Source organism: Rhinatrema bivittatum, chromosome 2, assembly GCF_901001135.1.
Source record: "Rhinatrema bivittatum chromosome 2, aRhiBiv1.1, whole genome shotgun sequence".
Classification (NCBI taxonomy): domain Eukaryota; kingdom Metazoa; phylum Chordata; class Amphibia; order Gymnophiona; family Rhinatrematidae; genus Rhinatrema; species Rhinatrema bivittatum.
Window position 1 is genome coordinate 720,705,572 of NC_042616.1, and position 22,206 is coordinate 720,727,777.

Sequence of the window (22,206 nt, forward strand, 5' to 3'; positions counted from 1 at the left end):
TCCCCTCAGAAACCCGATCGCTGAACTCAGCGGTGGCCACTCACCAGGTGCGTCTGGGGGATCGCTCCGCCACCAAACTACCGGACCAACTGGGGGGCTAAAATAGCGTCCCCGGCACCTCCTGGCTGGCTCGCCAAATGTAACCGTCTCTTTTTAGTCAGTAAGGAGGTCCAGACAACTGATCCGTAAAGATAGACTTTTATTGCCAGCAAGATGCAGCTAAGACAAAGGCTCAGTACAACTGCATGCCACGCCCCCTTAGGAGCAAACTTTTATGCACTTTACAACTCTTATCTTTCACACATGCGTTCTGGTTTTTGCTGAACAAACATTTCACAAATTGCTGAACAAGCATTAGCTAGCGTGGTCCTCTAGTAGGTGTAGCTTAAGATCAGACTATTGTTTCGTCATTTAATTGACGTGTTAGACATTTTACATTGTCATTCGTATTAATACAATACAAAGTATTATTCCAAAATGGAGTTACGTTATGTTACGCTAAAAATTAGTATGTCACTGCGTCACTACGCATTACGTATCATTTGCGTTGCAAATATTAGTATGTTCAAGATGGCTGTGCGTTTCACTGCTGGCATGATTAGTCGGAAGATGTTCAGTTGCTCTTTCGTACTTCAGGGGGGGTCCCGAAATTGAACCTCTTCATGTGGAGGAATTGTCAAGGAGTAGGTCAATTCTGGAGACAAGTTACACAGGAGATTGCCGATATCTTGGGGTTCCCTGTGGGTATGATGCCAGTAATTGCTCCCCTTGGAAGGTGGGTAGGTTCATTAGTCCTGCGGAAATATAGACCTTTGGTTGGGCAGCTTTTGCTGGAGGCTAGATTTACGATTGCCACTTTTTGGAAATTTAATCCTAGCCTGGACCATTGGCGAGAGCAGGTTTGTGCTGTTGCAGATATCAAAAGGCTAAGAGCTTCAAATATGATAAGATAATGCAGTGTGTTTCATGATTTTTATAAAGCTGGCTGGACAGTGGGATATTGCTTTGTATGTTTATTATGTTCCTTTAGGGGGGTAGCGTAGCAGTGCCTATGTTTAGTAAATAATGTGTCTCCCATGTGTTGTGCACTGGAGTGCCTCGGATGTGAAGAAACAATGTCACGTGTATTTTTTTCTCTTTTTAGGCCAAAAAAGTAATAAATAAAGAGTTTCAAAAAATTTATTCTGATGCAACAACTAATTGGAATGTAATTTGCTTGTAAAATTGCAAGAATATAAAAGTAAATGAATTATCCTTCTGAAAAATAAAAATTGGTAATTAAAGGGTTAACTGCACCAGTCCAGTGACTCTAAACAAAGGGTGGTCATTTGTCCACTGGAAAAAAGCAGACTTAGCATATTTATTTTATTATGCACTGAAAAGCTACCTTCCAAAGTGCTGCAAATTCCTCAGGTATCTGTCTTAAATTCATTGTAGTATAGCAAAATTGTCTTTTTAAGCTTCAAATATCTTCAATTTATTTTTCGTCCCCTCCTGTGCCTTACCAATAGTTCCTTCTGATGATGCAAACACTTAGCTTCCTTGTAGGAATTGGTGTGTCAGTGGGAGGAGAGATCACACAGACGGAGACTGAAATGGGGAATGCGGCAAAAAAGTTTTCTGCTAAAGAAGATTGTTGTAAATTTAAGGAGATTCCTGCACAAATACCCAAGGACGAATTACAGAATAAAGGAAAGAAAAGCCTCTCTGAGAAAAACAACAAATGCGTGTCGGAGCTGAAAGGAAGTGAAACTAACCAGTATCTAAATCATGAAACGGAAAAATACCATAAAAGGAACGTTAAAGGCAAAGAAGTTGAAGAGAATTCTGGATCAGAATCATTGCCACATGAGAGAGAGACTTCTACATTATTCCCGCCTACTGCAGCAAAACTGAAAAGTGAAGGAAATGAGCTTTTTAAAAATGGACAGTTTGGAGAGGCTGTGTTCAAATACTCAGAAGCAATTGAAAAACTCAAGAGCTTAGGTGAGTTGTATGCTCTTTTTGCCTTGTGTAATACTAAGAATGCTGCTAAACATGCTGTGCAAGCCATAGCCCAGCCCCAACCAACCCAGAAACCGAAAGGGTGAATTCTCCTGGGTACGTAAGTTATTAATACATTTACTTGCCGTTTGTAATCAATCCGTGGATTGTCCGTGCTGTACTGAATAAGCAAAAGCTCTTTAAAGACTTTGCATCCTCAGCAAATTGTACTACAGCAGTGCAGCCTAGAAAATGTTAGTCTCATTTCTGATAAAATGATAAAATTTGATTTAATTAATTGTAACTCATTTTAGAAGGGCACAGCCCAGAAGATATAAGCGTCTTATACTCGAATAGAGCAGCATGTTATCTTAAGGATGGAAACTGCACTGGCTGTATTGAAGATTGTAGCAGGTAAAATTAATATTGTGGTTAAACACTTTGAATTATTCTTTATTACTGGAATGTAATTGTAGCTAATTCTTCTCAGGAAAAGGCTAACTTGTCATTTTTGTGTTCTGTCTGGAAATTCTAAATCAGCTGTCTTCTAAAATAGTTTTATACCTATCAGATTTATGTAAGATATTGTCTTTAAGCGCCTTGACAAATATAAACAATATAATTGAGGCACAGAAGTGTTATAAACAATATAAATAAAGGATAATGTATTTCTCATCTGACTGTGATCGTGCACTGTGATAGCTAAAGACTTAACTATACAACTAAATTAAACATTTTCAATATTTACTATAAGATTTTAATATTCAGGCCACTGATAGAGAGATTTAGTTTGCTGGTACAGTATACACTCTGCATCACCAGTACAAGCTCATAGAAGTAACAGCATTTTACTTATTAAACTCTGCTGTCTAATTTCAAGAAAGCAACATCAGTAAGAATGAAGAGTAAACACTGCTTTTCCAGTAGCTGGATTGTCCATAATGCTTAAATAAAATGGTTCATTCCTTGTCAGATGACTAGATAATAAAATCCAATATTGTAATTTGATCATACATTTTATGTTGTATTGCCTTCAATTTCATAGCATATATGGTTTTAGCCACTTTTGTGGACCCTGCTCTTTTTTTTATTTGGTTTTCCTCTTATAGCTATCCCACTGGTCCATTAGTATAATGTGACCATATATCTTCATGTCAAAAACAATAGGCTGAATTTGTCCTGGTTTTATCATGTTGCATATATAGAGATACATGTCTGATATCATTAAGAAAGACAGGACTGCATTTCCATGCATGCAGTGGGGTGAAATCAACATGTCTTTTCTGACATATAGCTAGCTATATGTTCACCTTACAATCAATGACTGAAGTGGGATGGAGGGGGAAGTTGGAGGGTGTCAGCTGATGCAGCTGCACTGGGACTGACACAGGCACTGGCATGGACAAGGAGTACCAAGGTAGTCAGTTCCTGTGTAGTGTTTCCAAAGGGAAGAGGAGCAAGTGGGACAGAGCCAATTCACATGTGGTCTCCCATCAACAACCAGGAGGAGCAGTTTGATCTGCTTTCTTCCACTCCAAAGCCTCTCTTCTGTTGTCAGGGTCGACAATGGAAGGTGGAGACAAAGCATCCCCCACCCCTAGGAATCTTATTCCTCCCCCAGTGCTTTTACTGGTCTCCTATCCTGCTGTTACCTCTCTCCACAGACCTATAACAACTGGGAGTGGGAGGAAGCACTACTAAGCAGGAGGCTTCTTCTCCTGCCTCCTACAGCTGATTGGTTCTTGTGAGCAGAATGAATTAAAGAAGCATGGGAGGCAAGTAAAAGAAGAGAGGATAAGGAGGGATGAAAGAGAAAAGATGTGGAAGAGAGGGAAAGAGAATCCGGGATGGGTTGAAGCGAAGATCCGGGGTGGCAGGGATGAGAGGTTGGGTGGTGAGGGTGCATGAGAGGAAAGGCATGGGATGGAACTCGGTGACAGGGAACTTAGAGAATAGACAGAGGAAAAACTGCAGCAGGGTTCAAATAGAATAGATAGGGGAGAGGAGAGGAATGTCTGGAAAGAAGAGAAAAGAATATTGGAGGAGTGGCGGTATAGGTAGGTAAAAAAAAAAAAAAAAAAGCATCTTTAGGAAAGAAAAACAAAGGCTTTTAGTGACAGTGTGAAATGGGAAGAGGAGACAGAAGCAAGTGGGGAATAAAAGCAATGAAATAAGAGGTGAAAACTGAAATTGAGTAAAGATTGAGCATATGCCCAGGAGGGAAGGTTTAAGATGGCCATCGTGGTTGGCGATTTAATCATTAGGAATGGAGGTAACTATGTGAAGATTGCTTGGAAAGCTGCCTGCCTAGTACAAAGGTGGCAGACCTCATGCATCACTTAACAGGCCAATTCAGTAAAGACCGCGGGAGAGCGGGCGAACACCCGCTCTCCCGGCGCTCGCACAGGCCACTCGCCTGTGCGTGCGATACAGTATTCAAATGAGGCCCGGTAGTAGAAACGGGCAAAAGGAGGCTCTAGGGACACTAGCGCATCCCTAGCGCCTCCTTTTTGACAGGAGCGGCGGCTGTCAGTGGGATTGAGCGTCCGGTTTTCGACCCGACAGCTGCCGGCCGACTTCACTTTTTTTTAAACTTTTTTTACTCTTCGGGACCTCCGACTTAATATCACCTTGATATCGGCACTTTCCCGGTGCTGGAAGTAATTAGCGCCTACCTTTGGCCTGTAAGTGATGCATGAGGTCTGCCATCTTTGTACTAGGCAGGCAGCTTTCCAAGCAATCTTCACATACAGTTACCTCCATTCCTAATGATTAAATCACCAACCACGATGGCCATCTTAAACCTTCCCTCCTGGGCATATGCTCAATCTTTACTCAATTTCAGTTTTCACCTCTTACTTCATTGCTTTTATTCCCCACTTGCTTCTGTCTCCTCTTCCCATTTCACACTGTCACTAAACATGCATTTGCATGTTTAGAAAAGGAGATAAAGCAGCTTTTAAACTAGAACATGGGGGAAAGCCAACAGTTGCTCAGCAGTGCATGGTTCAGAAGGTGGTATTTTGAAAGATACTAAAAAAAACAGTGAAGTTACAGCATCCCGACAGAGAGGTTCCAATAAAAGCAAGATTAGCCCAGATGACTTTAACGAAAGAGCAGATTGAATTAAAAGATTCCAGTTTATCCCTGTCATCTGCAAAGAAGGTTGTATAGACAAACAAAACACATATGTGAGGGAGTATATAGAAAACTCCCTCAGACCACCTTAAGGGACCGTGCACAGAAGTCTCGCCCGAACCTCCTTGAGACCCACAGGGAATCCTGGGTGAAGGGAGGAGCCCTTCACCAGAGTATAAGACCTCAGGGCCTAGAAGGGTTAAGTGGGCCCCAGGCATGTGAAGACCTGCTACGTTTAAAGTTAGAGAAGAGTATGACGTTTTAGACCTATGTTTGATGAGGTTAAGACTTGTTAGGTTTAAAGACTGTGCATTGCCTGAAGTCAAGGTGAATTGCCTAAACTGATTGTTTTGCTTTGCACTGCCTTTTTACCCACAGCCGCAGAAAGTTTAAAAAAAAAACAAAAAACCTGCACAGATTTTTTTTTTCTTTTTCCTTGGGCCTCCCAATTCCACTCACCTAGCTTTTGCACCACAGGCTAAGGGGGCTACCCCACGTGTATAGCCAGGGGTCAGGCAGTGAATAAGGGCCAGACAGGCCAACAGGTTTTTGTTTTTTTTTCCCCATTTTCCTATCCTCGGAGAGGTTCATTGTGTGAAGGCAGCTCGCTAAACTGAAGAGATGGAGCAGATGATCTAGGTCCTTGTTACAGGGCAGCAACAATTACAAAATGCCCTCAAAACACAAATTGATCAACAGCAGGCATTGCAAGAGCAGGTATTGAGACAGCAAACAATTTAAAGTAGATCGCTTAAGCTTAAGGTGGAGCCATATCTGCTCCACCTTCAGTGCCACAAACTCTCCTTAAGATGACTCCTGGAGAAGACCCAGATGGGTTTTTGAAAAACTTTGAACATACAGCACGATTGGCAGGCTGACCAGAGGACTAGTAGGCTACCTATCTGGGGAATCTACTCACTGGGGCTAGTCAAGATGCCTACCAAACAACTAACCTGGAAAGGAAAGCCACCTACCAAGAGGTCAAGGCAGCCTTTCTTGAGCGAGCGGGCCTCACTCCAGAAGTGAACAGACAACCGTTTCAACAGGGAATTCATTAGGCTGGTGAAATCCCTAGGAACCTCTTCCACAGACTAAAAGCCGTCGTTTGAAAGTGGTTGCTCTTGAAAGGGAAGACCGGGGTGGAGGCAGCCAAAACAGTTCTACTGGAACAATTCCAGGATAGCCGATGTGACAGTGGTCTGCCAGCATTAGAACCTCACACTAAAGAAGGTCCTAAAAGTGGTGGAGGCCTATTACCAGGCGCAGACCATGCCGGAGGCACCAAGTTTCCTGGAGATGCCACCCGACCCAAGGAGAGGCTAACAGAGTTCTATGAATCAGAGGCCCTGACCACCAGAAGTGCAGACCTGGCTGGACTTTGTACTGCAAGCGAAACCCCCCCTCCCCTCCCTGCCAGACCACCATGTTTCAACTGGAGAAAGGGGTCTTTTTGTCTGAGACTGTCCATCGAAGGGAGTGGAGCCAATGGAAGTTAATGCTTTTGTAACTTTGTGGATGCCTCCAGCCAGGGAGTTTCCTTAGATGTGACCTAGGTTGAGTTAGATGGCATTCCAACACAAGACATGGTGGACTTGGGGAGTGTGAAGACTTTTGTTCAGAGAGACTTGGTGAAGCGAATACGAAATTGACTACGACAAGGTAGTGACCCTTGCTTGCCGTCATGGGGACCATTGACAATATCCAACAAGTCAGGTACAACTGAAGAACCCAGCCAGCCAAGATATGGTTGAGGTGGAAGTACTCCCTTGGCTATCCTACTCCGAGATTATTGGACAGGACTGCCCAAAGTTCAAGTGTCTCTGGAACCAGCTTACAACAGGTTCGTCCAGCTACAACCAGGAAGAACTGGAGTTTCCAGAATTCTTTCCATTGGGTGATCCTGCTCTTTTACATAGACTCCTAAGTCCCAGAGGCAATGTCAACAGGACAACTACATCTACACTGCTAATCTAGAGGCAGCAGGGGAGGAGGGTTCGGAGTCCAAGGGAGAACAGCCACCCACCCAGAATGTCCTACTGGACCGCTTGGAATGGGAACCATGGGGTGGATCCTGGAAACTTTAGGTGGGTTCAGAGGGAGGATGAGTCCTATAAGTGGGCCCAGGAGCATATACAGTGAGTGAAGGGAAGCTTACAGATCCTATTCCTCCTCACTCCTGTTTGTGATGAAAGGGGATTTACTTTACAGAGTCACAAAGGGAAATGTGGAGGGGGAAGTGATAAAACAACTCCTGGTTTTTAAACCCTATCATCAGCAGGTCATGTAGTTAGCACACAGCCACCTTCTAGGGGATCACCTGGCGGAGGAAAAGACCCAGGAAAAGATACTGGCACAATTCTATTGACCGGGCCATTTTAGATAGGTCCAGTTGTATTGCCGGTCCTGCCCTACCTGCAGCTCACAAAGCCTGCCTGAGTACGGGTGGCACCTTTCATATCAATGCCTATAATTGTGACACCTTTTGAAAGAGTGGGCATGGATCTTGTGGGGCTATTAGAGAGATTGACTCAAAGAAATAAATACATTATCGTCATACTAGACTATGCAAGCTGATATCCGGAAGCTGCACTGCTACAAAATAAGACCCCAACAGTGGAAACCGCCCTAATGGATGTGTTTTCACAAATTGGGCTTTCCAAGGAGATTCTGACAGATCAACGTATACCTTTTGCCTCCAAGGTCATGAATCCTTGCTCAAGGTAAAAATTCTGCGGACCTTGGTATATCACCTACAGACCGATGGCCTGGTAGAGCGCTTCAATCAGACACACTCAAACAAATATTTAGGAAATTTGTGAATGAAGATGGTAAGAACTGGGACCCATTACTACCCTATATGCTGTTCACAATCCGCAAAGTACCACAGAGCTCAATGGGGTTTTCCCCATTTGAGTTACTATATGGTAGGAGACTCAGATGAATCTTGGACATAGCTCGTGAGTCCTGGAAGATGAAGCAAACCCCAGGCAGAACCTAGTGGACTACATGCTCCAAGTATAAGATCACCTAAAAAACGCTGGGGAGGCAACCCGCCTATGTCTGGAAAAGGCTCAAGCTTACAATTATTCCACAGTTCAGTGAGTATTCCAGCTGGGGTACTGTGTCCTTATCCTCCTCCCACAATCAGAAAGCAAGCTGCTAGCCCATTGGCAAGGACCTTATGAAGTGTTGGAGAAAACAGGGCCTCTGGATTATAAAATAGTTCAGCCAAATAAATGGGAAAAAACCCTCAAATCTACCATATAAACCTCCTGAAGAAATGGGTGACACAAGAGTGTGGCGTGGTACAGGAAGGAGAGTTTGACCCAGAGGTCAGACCTGAAGTGGACCGAACCCAAGTTCCTTTCGGAGCGCAGCTGTCCAGTACCCGGACAACTGACCTGAAACAGCTAGTAGAAAAAAAATAAGGCGATCTTCAAGCCAGAAAGAACAATGAAATGCTAACAAATTTGGCAGCACAGTAATAATGGGAGATTTCAATTACCCCAAAATTGACTGGATAAATGGCATATCGGAATATGCTAGGGAGGTAAGTTTCTACATAAAACAAATGACTGCTTCAAAGAGCAGCTGCTCCAGGAACCCATGAGAGGAAGAGCTATTTTGGATCTAATTGTTAGTGGAACGTGAGAGGAAATGGTAGTAGGCTCACTTGGCACCAGTGATCATAACATGATCAAATTTGACTTAATAACTGGAGGGAGGACATTAAGGAAAAAAAATAATCTAGCATTAAACTTTTAAAAGGGAGACTGTAAAGTGTGGAAAACAGAAAATATTTAGAATGTGTAGCTGCAAAAATGCTGAGGAATAATTAATTGTGACTTTGAAATTTTACTTTTGAGTATACTGGTTTGCAATAAACATACTTTCTGGAACAATCTATGTGTCATTAGTAAGCCACACAAATCTGCTGATATTTTAGAGGGTCAAATAATTTTGCAAGCCACTATAGATAGATATGGTTTACATGGTAACATAGTAATGACGGCAGAAAAAGACCAAAATGGTCCATCTAGTCTGCCCAGCAATCTTCCCAAGGTAGTAACTGCCGCTCTGCGCAGGTTACCCCCAAGCCTTTTTATTCATTCCCATCCTCTAGCCTTTAAGGACCCACAGTGTTTATCCCATGCCCCTTTGAAATGCTTCACAGTTTTAGTCTTCACCACTTCCTCCAGAAGGGCATTCCAAGCATCCACCACCCTCTCTGTTGTAGATCTCTCTTCTCCCAGGATCTCCTGCAATTCCTCGGCCTCGTCAGACTTATTCTCTGACCTCTCCATGGCCTCACGCCAAGTGGATCAAGCCTGCAAGACCCACTGTTCGAAAAATACAGACACCCCCCTGTGGATGTCACTCAAAAAAGGGGCCCTGACAGCGACATCCTGCGGGCAGCAATACCCCCCAGTGGCGTTCCGACCCAACCAAGGCCACCCCCTTCAACAGGCTTAGCCTCCCAAGCCATGTCACAGATCTCCATTATCCTGATTCAGTTCCTCACATCCATTGAACAGCAAGGTCAACAACTGCCAGAAAAGCCCATTGATGCTCCACTGTCAGTGGGGCAGCCCAGGCCCAGGACCTTCCCCTGTAGACTAATCTCGGCAGCCATCTCCTCCTGCAGAGGACTGCCCCCAGCCATCCTCCTCACACCGGGCTCCTCCACAGGATATCCATCAGATCCCGCGTCAATTCCACCTGTGCCCATTTCTCCCCTGGAGGATCTCTGCTATTCAAAATTCTTGGAGAAAGTGGGCCAACACCTGGATATAGAGACAAGGTAGATCCCGGACCCCAGGCAGGAGATGATGGGAATCTTGAAAATCTTCGACACTCCTGCCGAACCTACGGCGTTGCCTTCCCTCGCGGTCTTAGATTCTGTAATGACCAAAGCATAGGAATCCCTCTTCTCGAGACAACCAACTTCCCGAAAGATGGATCTCAAATACAGCATGCGGGAGTCACCGTTTTACTCAAAGGTCCAGCTCGCTCATGCATCCGTCGTTGTGGAGTCCGCGATGCAGAGGGCAAAGAAATCTAGGCTCCACTCATATACCCCCTCCACCCCCGGGAAAAGACTGCAAATATCTAGACGACTTCGGCAAGAAAACATTTCAGTCAGGAATGTTAAACGCGAAGATACAGCACCACCAATTCTACGTGACACATTATCTGTATGAATGCCTCCAGTCCCTAAAGCCCCTGTTACAGGCCTCGTCCCCAGACGATTGACCACCACAGGAATTCCATGACATGGAGGAGGGCCTGTGTCACCTGCTTCGCTCAATATACGAAGGTTTTGATACGTCAGCTAAAACCAATGCCATAGCAGCGTGCCGCTTAGCATGGCTATGAGCAAGCACCATTAGAGATGACGCTCATGAAAAACTGGTGGATCTTCCTTGTCTTCCGGACAGTCTTTTTTGAGACAAGCTGACGGAGACAGTGGCAAAACCCAAGGAGCAGAAGGTGGCTGTCCTGTCATTGACCGCCCCTCCCAAAGGTCCTTCATCCAGGCATCCCTTTTCCTAGTATAGACAGACAGCCTACCCTTGTCAAACATATAGACTGTATCTACCTTACCGGCCCTCCTCGTACTAGCAACGACAGATGCATGAGGGAGCTGAAGCACAGAATTAATTTAGTCTTTCTGCTATGGCCTTATCTTCCTTAAGTGGTCCTTTTACCCCTCAATCATATTATGGTCTTAACAGGCTTCCTGCTTCAAATGTATTTGAAAAACAAAACATTTTTTTATGAGTTCTGTTGTGATTCCTGCCTGCGGAGTTTCCCCCGTGAGCAGGTCTCCCACCTTTCCTGCGCTGCTCTTTCAGTCGCAGCCGAGAAGCTGCCAAATAGATGCTGTCGACTTCTCTCCTGTCTCGCGGCAGGGAGCCGCTGAGACTGCCACTCTCCGCGGCCTGAACTGCCACCCTGCTTACCTCCAAGTGGCCTGGAGGCCACCATTGCTGCTGTGCTGCCGTGGCCCGGACTGCCGCGGACTTGTTCATCCTTAGCGGCAGAGAGCCGCGAGTCTGCCTTATCTTCAGCGGCATGGAGCCCCCACCGGCCACCTCTGCGCTCTCTTTCGCAGCACAGACGCCGCCAGCAGCTTATTCCTGATTCAGCCTGCCTCTAGGTGCGTAGCCGCGCCTCTTCACAAGATTTAAAAGACCCGCGGCCGGATATGCCCCAGGCCCCTCCTGATGACTTTCCTGTCTCAGCCCTATAAAAGGACTTCTCCAGCACTTCTGCCTTGCCTTGCATCGGAGTTCTTCACTCCTGGAAGTCTCGTCTTCCAGCGCTCCGTCAGGTCTTCGTTTCTTGTTCTTCGTTGGAGCTCCATGTCCTGTCTCGCCTGAGTCTTTGTTGCTTCCTGATGTTCCATGTCTTTATGTTCCTAGTCCAGGCTTCCTGATGTTCCACTTCCTGATGTTCAGAGGTTTCGTTCCTCCTTCGCTTGTTCCGAGTCCTCTTGACCCTCCAAGCTCCTTTGGTTTTCCAGATGACACCTTGTTAGGGTAAATCCATCTCGTCGGTTCCTGTTCTTGTCTCAGCTGGATTCCCTTCCTGCGTTTGTCCCGCTCTCCACGTGGTTCGTGACCAGCCTTTTCAGGTTGTGTAGGGCGCACAGTGGGACAGGGAGGTCCGTGACCAGCCCATTGTGTCCACCCATGTCGGTGTGCTGTGTAGGGCGCCCCGAGACACAGTGCCAATGTCTGAACCTTCCAAGCTTCTCATCTCGTCCAGAGTCTTCCAAGCTCCTTGTCCACATCCAGAGTCTTCTTGTCCACATCTTGAGTCTTCTGTGTCACAAGGCCTCCGTCTGCCCTCATCCTGAGTCCGGCCTGCTGCTTCTTGCCTATACCCAGCGGCAGGTCCGAAAGGGCTGGGAACCATGGGAGGACTGTTCAAATACCAACATAGTGTTGTTGGCTTCCAAAAGCATGCAGGTCCGGCAGAGGGTTAGACTTTACCCATGCTGGGACACGTCTCGCCAACCCTCGGCGTTGTCTTGGAGTCTTCTGGGGTCGTGCCAATGCTCAAGGGCACACAATCCCCTCAAATGGGATCGCTCTCCTAGCAGTCCCAAACAGAACAAGTTCTTGCTGCTACAACAAGCTTCTTTTTAAATTTTCTTTTTGCCTACCTTATAATGTTTTGTATCTAACTTGATAATTCTTAATTTTTTTCCTATTTTCTTCATTTGGATCCTTTTTCCATTTTCTGAAAGAATTTATTTTGGCTATAAGAGCAAGTTTGCTTACCGTAAACGGTGTTTTCCGTAGATAGCAGATGAATTAGCCATGCTGTCTGGGACGTCCTCCATGCCACTAGGTGGTGGAGCTCTCAAAGATCACTGAACTTTGTCAATGAGGCGTTCCTGCTTGTATCTTCCTGTGTTTCCCTGAGTCTCCTCAGTCCGTAACCAAGCAAGACGAGATGCAATGCTGGAACTGTCCGGGGAGGTGGGCGGGTCGGCATGGCTAATTCATCTGCTATCTACAGAAAACACCGTTTACAGTGAGAGAACTTGCTGTGTTCCGGTAGATAAGCAGCATGAATTAGCCATGTTGTCTGGGAGTCCCCAGCTGAGTATTGAGAGCAAATTGCCCCTATCATGTGTCTATGATGAAGAGAAGGTAGTGCGCTCAATGTGGTAAACAGGAGGTGGACAGTTCTTATGTTCTGTTGTCGCTGTTCTCAAGATGTGCTCGACTTGAGAATGGTCCGCCCCATGCGTGCATTGTCTGCCGTTTGCTTGTCTAAACAGTAGTGGGATGTGAACTTATGCAGTGAGGACCAGGTGGCTGCCTTACAAATGTCCAGAAGAGCCATGTTATGGAGATGAGCTATTGAAGTAGCCATAGCATGGACCTGCTGCGCCTTGGGTGTGGCAGACAGGGTCTCTGAACATTTTTGGTTTCAAAATTGAATGCAGTTCGAGATCCAGAATGATAGTGTTCTCTTGGATACAGGGGAGTCCTGGGGCATTCGGTTTGAAGGAGAGAAAGAGCTGAGAGGCACTGTGGTCAGAATGAGGGTGCTGTTTATAATAAGCGAGTGCTCGCTTGCAATCTAATGTGTGGAGTCTTCGCTCACCCTCGTTCGCATGATGTTTTGGGTAGAAGGTTGGGAGGGAGATGGTTTGGTTGATGTGGAAAGCAGAAACCACCTTTGGTAGGAAGTTAGGATGCTTATGCAGCGTAACCTTGTCATGGTAAAACTCTCTAGGTAGGGCGGGTAGTGAACTAAGGCTTGTAGCTCGCTGATACGCCTTGCGGAGGTGAGAGCAACCAAGAATAGCACTTTCCAGGAGAGGAACCTGGGATGACAAGTGTCCAACGGTTCAAAGGGTGGTAGCATGAGTTGTTCCAACACTATGTTTATGTCCCACGGAACTGGGGGCTTCCGAGTCAGAGGCCGGAGATGTAGGACCCCTTTCATGAACTTGGAGATGAGCGGGTGACAAGAAATAGGTTCCTCATTGAGATGAGTGTGGTAAGCAGCTATGGCACTGAGGTGCACTTGAACTGAGGCTGTGGCGAGCCCTTCCCGGTAAAGTAGATGGAGATAATCCAGGAGGCATTCTGGTGGGCAGGTTAGTGGATCTGCTCCCTTGGCTGAGCACCAGGAAGCGTAATGTGCCCATTTCTGCTGGTAACTAAGTCTAGTCGAGGGTTTCCTGGAAGAGACTAGAATATCCTGGAGATGAGGAGAAATGTTCAGGTGTTGGAATACAAGCCTTTCAAGCTCCACGCAGTGAGATTCAGAGATGAATGGAGCGGGTGAAGCAGAGATCCGCCGCCTTGGGTAAGGTTTGGGCTGTTGCCCAGGGGGATCGGTTGGTGTGTCGACAGTCGGACTAGGTAGCTGTACCACGGCTGCCATGCCCAGGCTGGGGCGATGAGCATCAAGTCTGTGTTGTCTGCGATGCACCACTGGATTGTGCGGGAGATGAGAGGTATCGGAGGGAAAGCGTAAAGCATGCCCTTCGTCCAATTTATGAGGAATGTGTCCTGTGCCAGCCGGTGTGCACTGGGGTAGACCGAGCAAAAGAGGTTGATCTGTTTTGTTCTGATGTGAAGAGGTCGATCTAGGGAAGACCCCAAGTGGAAAAAATTTGATTGGCCACATCCTGATGGAGTTCCCACTTGTGGGGGTGAAAGATTCTGCTCAATTTGTCTGCTCTGGAGTTGTTGATTCTGGGCAGGTAAGTGGCCTGTAGGGAGATGGTCTGTTGATTGACCATTCCAGTATCTCTATGGCTTCTTTGCAAAGGCTCCAGGAACCTGATCCTCCTTCCTTGATTATATAAACATGACAACTTAGTTGTCTGTGTGGATCATGACAGTTTGCCCACGGATGGTCTGCTCGCTAGCCCGGAGAGCATTTCGAATGGCTCAGAGTTCCAGGAGATTTATTTGTTGTGTTCTTTCCCATTTGGACCACAGTCCTTGAGTCTGTAGATGGGTGAGGTGGGCTCCCCAACCTGTGGTAGAAGCATCTGTGGTGAGGACCATATGATGACTGTTGCGTCCGTCGGTCTTCGACTTCACCCTGCTTGTTGCACCCCTATCTCGGCTCCTCCCGCTTACCTGGGCAAGATGGCTACCGCAGCGTAGTCAAGCCGACTTCTCTGGCGTCCCCGGAACGGCTATGGTGCAGCCGTATGCCATTGCTCCTCCCAGGTACCTGCTAGGTTGCGCATGCGCAACCCACATCTAAGTACGCCCAGTGGCGCGAACCTCGAGGGCGTTCCCTCATCTGATGTCACGCCACTCCGAGTATATCTACTTCTCAAGATTGCTAGCTCATTGAGTTGGCAAAGGCTCGCATAGACTCGATTGGCTCGACTGTTCCTGTCTGCGCTACTCTGCCGCTTCTCTGCTGCCTGCGGGAAGCTTTCCTTCTGCCCTTCGGGATTTACTACTAACTTGGGTACCAGCTCCTCGAGGGCCCTCTGTTCTAATTCAGGTGCCATCCAAGGAACAGGCACTTGCTCCTCGAGGGCCTGCTCTCCCTGCCTCAGTGCCTGTACCTACTGCTAACTATCTGGTGGAATCTCATCCATATCAGCTAACACCGAGTGAGTACTTTAACCTCTCATCTGTCATCCACAGTATCTGCTGCGGAACCTCCTGACATCATCCTGGAGAGAAGGGCTCCCTCTGCCGAGGTCCCTGAGACTACAACTCACCACTGCCACCTGGTGTATAGATTCTAGCCCAGTGCTGTGGCTCCTCACGGGGCTCCTCCCCGTGGGCGTGGTCATCTCCACAGCACCCAAGGATCCACTAAAACACACGTAATAACAATGACGAAGGGGACGAAGAGGCAATCCCACTTCTAGCGCCGATGGTGTCATCCACCACCGCAGGTCCCTCTTCATGCTGGATGTTAGTGTGATCGGGGTAGAGAGGGGGCTGAAGAACTGGCTCCATTGGGTTTTCAGACTGCATTGCAACCGTCACATAAGCAGTCGCTTGTGAGGTGCAACATAGATGGACGCTGCCATGTGTCCCAGAATGGTGAGGATTTGGCGGACGGGGGCAGTTGTGGTCTTCTGGAGACGACCAGCAAGTAACGTCAGAGCAGGCGCCTGGGATTTTGGAAGGAAGGCTCTGTCTTGAATGGTGTTGATATGAGCCCCGATGAACTGTAAGATCTGAGTAGGTTGCAGGTTTGACTTTTTGTAGTTTACAAGAAGGCCTAGATTGTCTAGGCAAGATATGGTTTGAAGAACATTGGTTCGGAGAGAGGATTGGTTGGGGGCTACAAGCAGCCAGTTGTCCAGGTAAGAAAATATCTGGATGCCCTGTTGATGGAGGTGCGCCACCTCTAGGCATTTTGTGAAGACTCTGGGGGCGCCGAGGAGAGGCCAAATGAGAGAACCTTGTACTGGAAGTGTCACCTGTTCGCAGTGAAACAGAGGAATTGTCAGGAGGCAGGATGCATTAGTATATGAGCATATGCATCCTTCAAATCCAGTGAGTACATCCAATCCCTGGGTCGAAGTAAAGGTAGGATGGATTTGAGGGATGTCATCTTGAATTTTTCCCTCTGTAAGTACTTATTGAGAGAGCATAGGTCCAGGTTGGGCCGGAGGCCCCCGGACTTCTTGGGAATGAGGAAATATTGGAATTGCGAGGGAGGCAACTCTCGAATGCATTGTTGCTGGAGAAGATGGTTGATCTCCTGAAGCAAAGGTCCATCGTGTGCATTGTGATGTTTCTGGTGGACTAGATGTGGTAAGGTTGGAAGAGAGAGGAAGTTGAGGGAATATCAATCCCGTATGATGTTTAGGACCCAACGGTCGGATGTGATGCTGTCCCAGGCCGGAAGGAACTGGGATAACCTGCCTCCTACTACATGTGGTGGTAGCAGTGGGGACGCAGCTCCTAAAAACCCTGTGGGGCTTTCGGGGGATGAGAGTCTGCAGACTATGTTGGTTGCCGAGGTGGGCGAGGGCGCTGATGTGGCCCGTGCTGCTGGAAGTAAATTCATTATTTCTCTGCATTTTTGTAAAAAAAAAAAAAAAAAAAACTTTTTTTAAATTGAAAAATGCTGCTTGCATAAGTATTCAACTCCTTTGCTGTGGAAGCACCAAGTTTCACAGATGAAAGATTACAATTGGCTTATAATTGGCCTCCACCTGTGAATCATTAAAAGAGGTCAGCTTTTCTGGAAAAAAAAATATCCTTTAATTCCAGTACCATTGATCAGACTGTGAATCTGAAGGAAAGGCTATGAAAATGAAGACCAAACAGCATTCTAAGGAAATTAAAGATGCTAATATAGACATGAACAAGATAGGAAAAGGCTACAAAATAATATTCAAATGCTTGGATATCTCAGTGAGCACCGACAGATCAATTGTGAGGAAATGGAAGCTGCATCATACCATCCAGACACTGCCTAGGCAAGGCCTTCCTTCAAAACTCAGTGTCAGAGCAAGAAGGAGACTTGGGAGGAAGCCTCAGAAAAGCCAATAATCACTTTGAAGGGGATACAGTATTCAGTGGCTGAGGCTGGAGTGGAGGTGCACCAGTGAACTATATTAAGAGCTTTGCAAACAACTGGCCTGCATGGGAGGGTGGCTAGAAAGAAGCCATTACTGAAGAAAAACCACATCAAAACATGACTGCAGTTTGCCAGAAAGCATCAGAGTGACCCATCTAAAATGTGGGATAAGGTTTTGTGGTCAAATGAGACAAAAATGAAGCTTTTTTTGGCTAAAATTCAAAATACTATGTGTGGCACAAACCTAATCCTATACATTCCTCAGCAAACACCATCCCAACAGTAAAGTATGGGTTTGGCAGCATCATGTAGTGGGGATGCTTTCCCTCAGCGGGGCCTAGGCATCTTGTTAAAATTGAAGGACGGATGGATGGTGCAACATACAGTGAGATATTGCAAGACAACCTGCTTCAGGCTGCTAAAAAACTAAAACTTGGGAGAAAGTTCACCTTTTCAGCAGGACAATAATCCCAGTATGGCATGTTCTTATGTTCTTCTTATGTTCTTAAGGCCAAAGCAACACAGGAGTGGTTGAACAATAAAAAGGTGAATGTTCTACAATGACCACGTCAAAGTCCAGATCTCAATCCAATTGAGAATCTGTGGCAATATTTGAAAATTGTAGTCTATAAGCATCATCAAATCAACCTGGAGCAAATCTGCCAGGAAGAATGGGCAAAAATCACTCCCAAACAGTGTGCAAAGCTGGTAGAAACTTAACCCAACAGACTTAAAGTTGTTACTACAGCAAAAGGTGATTCTACCAAGTATTAGTCTGAAAGGGTTCAATACTTATGCAAGCAGTACTTTTCAGATTTAATTTTATTTTACAAAAATGCAGAGAAATAATTAATTGTGACTTTAAAATTTTACTTTGAGTATACTAGTTTGCAATAAACATACTTTCTTTTCTAGAACAATCTATGTGTCATTTGTAAGCCACACAAATCTGCTGATAATTTAGAGGATAAAATAATTTTGCAAGCCACTGAAGATAGATATGGTGTATATAGTAACATAGTAATGCCGGCAGAAAAAGACCAAAATGGTCCATCCGGTCTGCCCAGCAATCTTCCCAAGGTAGTAACTGCTGCTCTGTGCAGGTTACCCCCTCGTTTCTGTTAAGGGCAGTAACTGCACGGAGTTACCCCCCACATTTCTGTTAGGGTAGTAACTGCCGCTCTGTGCAAGTTACCCCCAAGCTTTTTTATTCATTCCCATCCTCTAGCCTTTAGGGACCCACAGTATCCCATGCCCCTTTGAAATCCTTCACAGTTTTAGTCTTCACCACTTCCTCCAGAAAGGCATTCCAGGCATCCACCACCCTCTCCGTGGAGTTTCAGATTGTGACCCCTAGTTCTACTAAATTGTTTCCAATGGAAAAGGTTTGTTGATGACCATGGATCATTAAAACCTTTCAAGTATCTGAAAATCTGTATCATATCACCAATATGGATTTACCCAAGGGAAATCTTGCCTCACTAATCTACATTTTTTTGAAGGGGTTAATAAATATGTGGCTAATTATGAGCCAGGGATATAGTGTATTTGGATTTTCAGAATGTGTTTGACAAAGTCCCTCAGATACTACTGAGAAAATTAAAAAGACAAAAGACAGGAGGCAATCTCCTGTTGTGGGTTGCAAACTGGTTAAAAGACAGGAAACAGAGAGTGAGACCGTGGCACTGTGAGTAGTCTTAGGGTAACCAGGGGACAGATTCATGCTAGACTCTGATTAAAAAAAAAAAAAACAACAAAACTTTCATAAACTTTATTAGTGTCTAGAAACAAACAAAAGCAGTTCTATGCTTTGCAGTCCAACAAAACAAATGTAGTGTTTGCTATGCCTGCCGGCCGCACTACCCACGGTCGGACTCATTCACCCCAAACTGTGCCGAAGACTGCCCAAGGTTCCCTTGTAACGGTGGGGAGCCACAGCCACCGTACTCCTCCACCTTCGCGGCCCTGAGTGATGCTGTGCTTGGGGGCCACCGACACCGCTATCTCCATGCGGCTCTGAACGCCGCCAGCATCGCTGCTCTCTCCGTGGCAGCAGGACGCCCGACTCTGCTCCTGCATTGGACTCCCTAAACGCGCGCTCCCGTGCCCCTTCTCCAGATTTAAAGGGCCCACGGCGGGAAATGCTCCGCAGCCCTCTTCGATGACATCATCGGCTTGCAGTATAAGAGGACTTCCTGGGCAACCCTTCAGTGCCTTAGCAATAGATCTCCTCGCTCAGAGTTGTGGATTGCCATTCCTGAGTTCCTACATTCAGCCTTCCTGCCTCCTATGTTTCTTGTCCTCCTTCTCCATTCTTCAGACTGATTTGGCTTTGACTTCGGACTGGAACTGAACCACACCGCCTGCCACGCCTCTTGCCTGGAACGACTTGAGCTACTGCCTGCTCCTACCTGTGACCTGTGCACCAGCTTCATCTCTTTGCCTGGACTTCCATCGCTGCAGAGGCCCCACCTAAGTCCAGCTAGCCCTGGCACCTGAGGGCCCAACCTAAGGGGAACATGGGCTGGTAGTGGTGAAGCTCCAGCTGGGCCTCTGCTTTCCACCAGCCTCGCCTACAGACAGTTGGGTCCTATGGGGCTCCTCCCCACAGGTAGCGTCAACTTCCCCTCGGTCCAAGGGTCCACCGGCTCAGCAGTGTTACAACTTACAGTTCAGCAGTATTCTCTTTCTCTAGACTTCCTTCTTTCCCCTGGGTCTGACTAGTTATACACCTGTCTTAGGTTTAAGGTGGATTGGAACAGTACTTTAAGGTGTTTGGGGGTTTTCTCCTGTATGCTCCTTCACAGAGACTAAATGGTCAGTTTTCTCAGTCTAGGAAGGTAAATAGCGGAGTGCTCCAGGAATCTATACTGGGACAGGTGCTTTTTAATTTATAAATGATCTGGAAAAGGAAAAAAACTAGTGAGGTGATCAAATTTGCAGATGACACCAAATTATTCCGAGTAGTTAAATCATGAGTGGATTGCAAGAAATTGCAGGAGGACCTTACAAGATTGGGAAACTGGGCATCCGAATGGCAGATGAAATTTAATGTGGACAAGAACAAAGTAATTGATGCACATAAGAAAAAATAATCTCAACTACAATGTTAGAATCCAAATAAGACTAGGAGATATCTGTGAAATTACAAAGTAGCACATTTAAAACAAATCATAGAAAATATTTTTTCACTCAACTTATAATTAAGCTCTGGAATTCATTGCCGAAGGATGTGGTAAAGGCAGATAGTGTAGCTGGGTTTAAAAAGGTTTTTACAGGTTCCTGGAGGAAGAGCCGTAAACCATTATTAACCAGGTAGTTTTGAGAAAAGCTACTACTTATCTCTAGGTGTAAGTAATATGGTATCTGTCCACTGTTTGGGATCCTCCCAAGGAACTTCTAGCCTGGACTGCTACTGTTGGAAACAGGATACTGGGTTTGATGGACCTTTGGTCTGACCCAATATGGCAGTTCTTATGTTCTTAATACAAAAAACCCCCCAGAATATTCAGACACTGCAGAAAGATTTGAAAAACTACTTTCAACTACTTTCTATATAATGTGTATATGTACACTATATATGTATAGATATACATTATATGGGGCGGATTTTCAGAGCCTTGCTCGCCTAAATCCGCCCAAATCCGGGCGGATTTAGGCGAGCAGGGCCCTGCGCGCCGGTGAGCCTATTTTACATAGGCCTACCGGCGTGCGCAGAGCCCCGGGACTCGCGTAAGTCCCGGGGTTCTCCGAGGGGGGCGTGTCGGGGGCGGGCCCGGTCGTCGCGGCGTTTAGGGGGCGTGTTGGCAGAGTTTTGGGGGCGGTCCGGGGGTGTGGCCGCGCCCTCCGTACCCGCCCCCAGGTCGCGTCCCGGCGCGCAAGAGGCCCGCTGGCGCGCGGGGATTTACGCCTCCCTCTGGGAGGCGTAAATCCCCCGACAAAGGTAAGGGGGGGGCTTAGACAGGGCCAGGTGGGTGGGTTAGGGAGGGGAAGGTGAGGGGAGGGCAAAAGGAAGTTCCCTCCGAGGCCGCTCCGATTTCGGAGCGGCCTCGGAGGGAACGGGGTAGGCTGCGCGGCTCGGTGCGCGCCGGCTATACAAAATCAATAGCCTTGCGCGCGCCGATCAGGTTTTTAGCAGATACGCGCGGCTCCGCGCGTATCTACTAAAATCCAGCTTACTTTTGCTTGCGCCTGATGCGCCAGCAAAAGTAGGCCAATTCGCGCTATTTGAAAATCTACCCCTATATGTGTGCGCGCATTTGTGTATATTAGGTTGGCCCCATATTTCTATTTTAGGATAATGTGCTGAGGGGGGGTTTCAGAAATTTTATACCCCAAATTACAAAGCTAGTAAAGAAGAGACACTCAAAATAATCCAAATAAGTGAGTCAATCCCAAAAAACTCTCTTCAAAATTTTCTCTTTTAGTTTTTACTATTTTAATATATCATTAAACAGATACCACAGACCTTATATCCGTTCATAACCGTTTCTTGCAGTCAAAAGAAAATCCAACAGTGTTTGTGATTTCAGTATAATCACAGGTCTGATAGATGGTTTCTAGAAATTATTTTTTATCAACAGCACTATTGGACATTCTTTTGACTACAAACGCTATGGGCATATGAACGGGTATGAGGTTGATGGTTCATGTTTAATGGTGTATTAAAATAGTAAAGAGAAAAATTTGAAGAGATTTTGGGATTCTCTCATATATATATATATATATATATATAAAATATATATATATATAAAATATATATATATAAAATATGCCTGGGGAGCTGGCATTGGCTGTTGATGCTGTTCTGTTAGTTGATGCTGTTCTCTTAGTGGACACAAGGGGGCACCCTCTCCTTTGCAATACACATGCTTTGTATAACAGTTGAGGCTTCAGAAAGCCCAGTCACTGGGTCAGAAGAAGGCATTGGGGTGGGCGGGCTGCAAGGAGGGAGGACACATGCAGATTGACAAGTAGGAAGAGCGTCCAATGCAGATTGCTGAAGTCAGATGAGGGACTGGGGATAGTGCTAGAGTCAGC

At 46.2% G+C, this 22,206-nt stretch overlaps 1 protein-coding gene across 3 annotated transcripts in view; it reads left to right on the forward strand.

The window, feature by feature from the left end:
- The window catches only part of SPAG1 (sperm associated antigen 1), a 283,883-nt gene that overhangs the window by 161,811 nt on the left and 99,866 nt on the right, over positions 1–22,206 (forward strand). For all 3 annotated transcript variants that reach the window (XM_029591799.1, XM_029591797.1, XM_029591798.1), the window contains exons 11-12: positions 1,549–1,986; positions 2,298–2,397. In XM_029591799.1, the coding sequence (XP_029447659.1) occupies positions 1,549–1,986; positions 2,298–2,397 (538 nt within the window). The remainder of the gene's footprint in view (positions 1–1,548; positions 1,987–2,297; positions 2,398–22,206) is intronic.